This window comes from Athene cunicularia (genome assembly GCF_003259725.1).
Source record: "Athene cunicularia isolate RWA chromosome 8 unlocalized genomic scaffold, athCun1 chr8_part1, whole genome shotgun sequence".
Lineage (NCBI taxonomy): Eukaryota > Metazoa > Chordata > Aves > Strigiformes > Strigidae > Athene > Athene cunicularia.
Window position 1 is genome coordinate 31,435,780 of NW_020799109.1, and position 7,030 is coordinate 31,442,809.

At 38.7% G+C, this 7,030-nt stretch overlaps 1 protein-coding gene across 7 annotated transcripts in view; it reads right to left on the minus strand.

The window, feature by feature from the left end:
- Positions 1-3,194: 3,194 nt before the first annotated feature.
- Positions 3,195-7,030, minus strand: part of RABGAP1L (RAB GTPase activating protein 1 like) — a 280,747-nt gene continuing 276,911 nt past the window's right edge. For 6 of the 7 annotated variants that reach the window (XM_026853549.1, XM_026853550.1, XM_026853552.1 and 3 more), the window contains 2 exons: positions 5,794-5,991; positions 3,195-5,450 (listed from right to left, as the gene is read on the minus strand). In XM_026853549.1, coding sequence (XP_026709350.1) covers positions 5,295-5,450; positions 5,794-5,991 — 354 coding nt within the window. In that variant the 3' untranslated portion in view covers positions 3,195-5,294. The remainder of the gene's footprint in view (positions 5,451-5,793; positions 5,992-7,030) is intronic. The other variant, XR_003398896.1, reaches the window with a different exon arrangement.

Genomic DNA, 7,030 nt, shown 5'->3' on the forward strand with positions numbered 1-7,030 from the left:
GCTTGGTTAGACCCTTTTCTGTAGTCATGTGCCATCTTTTCCCAGTTCAGGGAAGCTAGAGACTCTTCTTTCATGGGAAAGCGACAGTTCCCAAAGCTCAGGAGAGCTCCTGGCACAGCTTTTGAAGGTGGTGTCAACAGCAGTGCAAACCCAGGGATTACTGAAGGGAGGGAATTGGGATCTGGAGAAAAATCTGAGAACATCTGCTCTTGCTTGCATTGGTAGTACCATCCATGTATTATATAAAATACAAAAATAAGAGAAACTGAAAGGAAATTAGTACAGCCCAGGATTCTGGTGGTATCAAATCACAACTGAAATTTATGATACCAAATCCTTTTGATGTATTTATCCCCTTGTGATTCAGTTTCCTATATATTATTATATATATAAGATATAGTTTTCCAAAGATACATATATATTCCTTTACAGGTTAAATAAAAGCAAGTCCCACTGAATAAGAAAATAAGAGGAAGTAATGTCCTAATTCTCTACCCATATCTTTTTTTCTTTTTCAGGTAAAAATAGCATGAAATACATTCAGTAGCAAAGCAGCTGGAATCCAGGAGAAATGGAGGGCCCTGTATTCCTGTAGGACTAACATGTACATGTTAAATCACAATCCTGAAATAAATTATGTAGGATTCTGACTTGGGAAAGATAGGGTCTTGATCAATGCTGAGTATTATTTATCCAGTTGCAAATTCTTTGAATTTCCCCAGACCCACCTATGGATTAGCTCACTCTTAAAGGCTGCTGTGATGTAGGCTTAGCCTAACCAGAAAGGTCCAAACTTGAGTGCTTCACTGTGTCCCCCCTTAGTAGTGTTACTTGGAAGGAGGTAATGGGACAGCTCCCAGTAGGATATTAGCATAAGAGACGGGAAAAATAACTGAGCTCAGGCCTTTTTATCTGCACGAACAACGTGATGCCTGGCACTGGGCATACTTGCCGCCCTGGGGGTGCTCAGCATTACAGGCCTAGTGCAGGCAGGGGTTTGCACCACAGCACATTCCGCAGGGCATCAGCAACGATAGTCCCTCCCACAACAACACGTACTAAGGTTTTCTCTCAAGCAGTTGGAAGAAAACCAGCATTGTAAAACAGGCTTATTTGATTATGCAGAAGTATGCCAATTATCCCTGAGTCTAACAGTGAATCAAAATAAGAGGTATAGTTCTCCCACACATGCAAGTAGTTTTATGGGTTTCACTGCAACTACTTAATAGAAGGAAGGGAACAGCCCTACCTTTATCCTGTGGAGAAAGCATGACTTACGTAGCTTCCAAGTTTTGATACTTCAGTGCAAGTAAATTGAGATTTTTACTCCCAAATCACCACTAACTGAATGTGTTATGTGACATCGTGACCCTGAAGTCAACAGAATACTTCATGCTTTATCAAGGGGCTGAATTCCTGATGTTCTTGACCATCTCCCTCTCCCCATGTAAATGTCTGGGTTTGACTTGTTTTTAAAACAATGGTGCAGTTGAAAGCATCTATCTTAAAAGAAATTTCAAGGGCTAGCTGAGAGAAGTTCTTTAAAATGTCTAACAAGGAAAAAAAAAATTGCTTACCTAAGTAAGCAATGCAACTTACCTATGTAAGCAATGTAACTTAGCTGTAGCAAATGCTGTACTAATTAACAGGCAGGACAGGATGTGTTTGTCAGCCAGCAGTACTGATTATGTGGCTGACTACCTTTCCTGAGACTGGTTTTACTAAACATTAATGCACATGGACCTCAGGGATTTTTCAGTTTCTTGGATTAACAGCACACATTATATTTTCTATTTTATTATTTTTAATTCTGTCTGGGTACATTTAGGATTTGTTAAACTAAGTGAAGTCCTATTACTTTAGAATATTAAGTTTGAGTCACAAAAATAATACGAGACTAGTTCACAGATGTACCATGTAACTAAATCAGCCTTGCTTCATTTATCCTGTAAAGTGTTGCAGTCAAAGTAAAAACAACTTCTTTTTAAAGTGAAAGAAAGTACTTTTTATTTTTTTCGCCCATAGTGGGCATCTCAGGAACAGATCAGCATCCAATGAGATAAAACACTTGTACTAAAAATATTCTTTGGAGATTTGTCCCCAATCAAAGTAAAGGCTTTATTTCAGAATTGTTCATTCTCAATAAAATTAAAAAATAAGATTTAGTTCCACTTATAGATTTATAAAATTCAAATTACTTTTAATAAGTTTGATGTGGACGTATAGTTTAACACTGACTCAAGAAAAAAATATTAATCACTTCAGACTTAGAAGCTACGTTAACTGTTCCAGTACCACATGAAAATAACAGTTTCAGTGAGACTTTGATGCTGTTTCCTGCTGAAAAGCTAAATGACAAGCCAGCTATCCCTGAGAGATCAGTTGAGCTGGGATACATGTGCACGTAGCTCTGTCACCCACTGCTGAAAGGGCTAATTAAAACCCAGATTGCTTTTCTCACAGGAACCTGTTTCCCAATAGCCTGTGTAGTCAGCAGGTAGAATATTAGCTTGCCTGGTTTAATCCTGCGGTCTTGCTCTTTTGCTTGTTTCTGAATATAACTATGCTTGTTGCGACAATGCCATAGAGCTATTTTCATATTCTGTCAGTAGTCTTGAGAAGACACAGTTTCCACGTAAATACTACTCTTCCAAATTCCACTGCTACAAATGCTAACTTGGACCTACAGATGGAAGGTGAAAGTTGTTTAATGCCTTTCTGTCATTGCCAAGAGTGATAATGCAGCCATTGCCTTCTGAAACTTTCCTTGCTGATGTAAGACAGCTTCCATCCTACAAGTTTTGAAATTGTCATGGCTAACAGGTAGCAAACATGTTTTTGTCACAGAAACTCAACTTCTAAAGTCAGAGAGCTGCTTCACTGAGAAAGATGATGTTGTGTCAAAGCTAGTTCCATGAAACGTGGTGAGCCTATTTAACAGTTCTTTTTTTGATGAATTGGGGAAGTCCCACTCCCACGATCTGCTTGCACTCACTGGATCTTCTGAGATGATTTAAACTCATTAAAAGACTAACCCGGGGGTGTCTATTTTTTTGGTTTTAGTCATCTCCAGTAAATGCCATAACAAGGACAAAGGACATGGCTGTACAACAGGGAGTTGGAGGGGCGAGATCTTTGAGCAGCAGTGAGCTGTTAACTCAGCTGCTCAGGGAATCACAATCTTAACCTTTTCCTTTTTTTAATTATTACTGCATTTTTCCAATCAAGGTTTTAAATCCACTTCCAAATATGGTTTAAGATAAATGAAATGAGAAATTTGGACACGTGTCAAACCATCAGCATCACTCATCAGCACAGTTGTCTCAAATGTAAAAATCAGATGTTTTACCAGGTATTTTTAAACATCACTTTAAATTTACTGAGTGGAAATTTAAATTTACTGTGAAGTGGAACTGTCAAGTGAATGACTAATGCTAGGTTTAGGTAGTCAAGAGAATGGAAACATTTATGCAAATATATTAGCAAGAGAGTGACCAGGGAAAAAGATCTTTGTTAATATTTGCAAAAGAAATTCCTTCTGCTTTTTCCCCCATTTTTTCTCACTGTATTAATATATCCAGATAATCACTGCCCTTGCAGGTACATTTTAAAATATTAAAATTTTTTAACCCCTTACTCCTAGAAGAGAGAATTTCATTGCAGGATAGTTGTGTCACGATAGTGATTATATTTTGATCTCTACTTCAAACAGCTGACTGCCTTTCAGAATCATTCCTTTGGCACAGGTAACATTAAATCTGTACTACCCTGTTTAAAATAACTCACAATTATGCTTGACAACAAAGCATAAAATGGGTATCATTAAGTTTTATTGTACAAAACTGACAAGATATGGCATTCCTTAGAATTAAAAAAAAAACCAACAAAACAACAAAAGACCAGAACTAATCTCCCTGGAACAATTTTGTAAATGGAACAATTAATACAAAACCTTCAGTCCAATGATATTTACCTGCAAGACCATCTTTAGACATGACAGATAGAATTAAAAAAATATTCCATCAGTTCAAGCAATAGTTTAATTTTCCATGAAATAAGTATTTCTATAAACACTTTATGTTCAGTCAAAACAAATGCTTTTGAATCTTCTTACCTTAAGAGATATAAAACAACCAGACAGGTTTGGGAATCATCAGAGAAGTCTACCCCATGGGAAAGTCTTGGGTTTGTATGCCACTTGAAAATGTTTGTTTTTATAAAAATAAGTAATACCAACATAGCATTTTCTAGCCAAATACTTCTAGCAAACGGATCATGCTTCTGTGATGTTTTATTCATCAGTGCAGCACAAGCCTTTTGGGTTTTTTATTTTTTCATTTCTGTGTCAAATTCTGAATTGGAACATAGACCCAGGGAAAGGTTTTAATTCCTTTTATTCATAAAACCTACCCTTTATTGCACAGGATTTACAAAAGGTCAAAACTATGCAAGGTCTTCACTCTGCTTCTCAGCAAATAAATCTCAGCAAATAAATGTTGAACAGTTCTCCCTTCATCCCAGTGGAAGGAATTATTTCTTGGAATTCTTAGTATAAACATGAAATAAAAAAGGGAACTAGATAACTTCATGTTAAATTCCAGTTCAGCTGTAAAGAGCCTTTAAACAACAGTGCTACAAAGAACTGCACTACTTGCATTTCTGAATTAAAAACAATCAAAACTACTAAATTATCAGGGAAGTTCATAAACAATTGTGCCAAGAGAGCACATGACTATCTCTGCTATGGCCTAAGCTTTACAAAAAGTGCTTCTCTGCAGGACGCAGTCACTGCGGTAAACTTCTGAGATGGTCCCAGGGTGTAAGCTATCCTAGACACCCCCACACACACTAGTACTTAACTACACTGTGCTTTCTACGAAGAGATTATGCTTCAGTACTTTACATTTTCCATTCTCTCTCTTCCTCTAGAAGAAGAAAAAAACTTCTATGCAAGATAAAAATAACTTTGAGCAATTAGTCATGTATTAAAGACCTAGTTTTGAAGTATTTATTTAACATCTAGTCATATAAAATAAAGTGTAAAAGTATGAAGGTATCAGAACGTGGCTTTCAGCAAGGCAGTTTGGGAAGTAAGAAATCAACATAAAACAGGAATTATTTTTTTTCCCCTTTGGAAAGGGTCACATCAGAATGAATGAAAAACACCGAAGAATTTCACTTCAAGCCTGCACTCCTGCCTTTTGTCCTTTCCCCAAGAGGAGAGAGCCCTGGAAGGATCCTCCAGGGTTTCAGGTGTGTTGTTCTTTGTGCTCTTGTGTCGGGACTAGCTGGAACTATGTACTTCCCTCTCTGGGTGGCAGGGGCTGCTGAGGCTGCTGCACAGGCTGTGTGCCTGTGGCCGTTTTGATAGAGTTCAGGGTTTTGCTAAACCAAGAGTTTTTGGCAGCTTGGATTTCGTTCATAAGGGCTCCTCTCTGGTGCTCCAGCTCCTACGAAAGCAGAATAGTCATAAGTAATGAAAAATCCATTAATTAACCAAAAAGCATCCTCAAACTCAGTTCCTACAATCCAGCACTTTTCTTGCAACCTCCCAGGCACTGGGGAGAGAAGACACACTGACACTGCAGAAACAGCAGAAGATATTTAGATGTACAAACCTCTCTTCTTTTCTTTTTTTTTCAAAGACAGAAAATCATTCTAGAGGTTCACAGATACAAAGCAGTACAGGCATGTGCTTTCTTTTGGACAAATTTTTGGCATGATTCAGAATTATTTTGAACTGAGCACAGCGAAGTTACGAAGACTGCCCTGCTGCACTTGGCTTCCACATACCTGAATTTTGCATCTGGCTTCCACAAGCTGCAGTTTGGTCTGTGCAAGTTCCAGCTCCATCTCTCTCAGCTGCTTCTTCAGTGCATCCTTCTCATCATCTGTTTCTATGCCTTTATTCTCCGTGCTTATAGCAGGCAGCTTCAGTGCCCCCTCCTTACTGAAAATCTCACTGCAGTGTTTGCAGGCCATCACTTTACCCTGAAATACCCAAAAAGCTAATTTTTAATCCATGTTACAGGAGTTGCTGTGCTTCTTGAAGAGCCATTTTTATGTTGGACTGCCTTTTTGTCAGTAACCTCCAACTGTCTAGTACTGCAGTTTTCATATTTGACATGAAAAGAATTTGAGAGGTTCATGAACAATTTCCAGGGGACATTAACCAGTATAAAAATTCCTAACACCTACTTAGCATGCTCTAAGCACAGAGACTCAAGCTGTCTTGCTAACAAAGCTCTGTAATATTTCACAGTCTTCATGCCAGCACAATTCAGAAGAGTAAATTACACTCTAGGGACTTTTTGTCTTCCATAAAAGCACTCGACTGAATTAATACAGATTGTGATATTTTAAAGAATGCCAGGTAGCTCTTCCCTATTTCCAGCAGCAAGCGAGCAACCTGTGCTCACTGCAGGGGCCAATGCTGTCCTGTGGGTGCCTGTTTAGTGTCGTAGGGGACAGCCCTTTTTGCCAGCGGTGCCTGACACACAGCTGTAAGGTTCTTGTGCTACCTGGAGGGGTGAACTCACTGCTGAAGATGTAGCACAGCTGGCCTGGCTCGCACTAACTAGAAAGGGATGTTGAACCATTTCAGCAGATTATAGGAACATCAATCCTAGAATTATGTTTTATCAATACCATAAAAAAGTCACTAAGAACAAACAAATCAGGTTCAGCTTGAGCACTACAAGCTTCTAGTTGCTGAAATAACTAGAACCTATAGCAGAGGGAAAACAATTCTGCCTACACAGTAGTGACAAAACAGAGGGATGGAATTATTACCTTATCAGGAAACATTTACCTCTAGTGCAGAGGTTCCTGGTAAGGGCGGTTAGAGAAGATAGAAGAACAGCTAGGGTAATTCTGGGGATGGGCCAAGCTGTGCCAAGTACTTAAACTGCTTAAATTATGGAAACCCAAATACAGACACTGTCCAATTCAGACAGTTCTGACCCCTCCACTGTGCACACTGGAGAAGCAACACATTTTCTCTTCTAGAGACACTTCCCCCCCCTCCCCC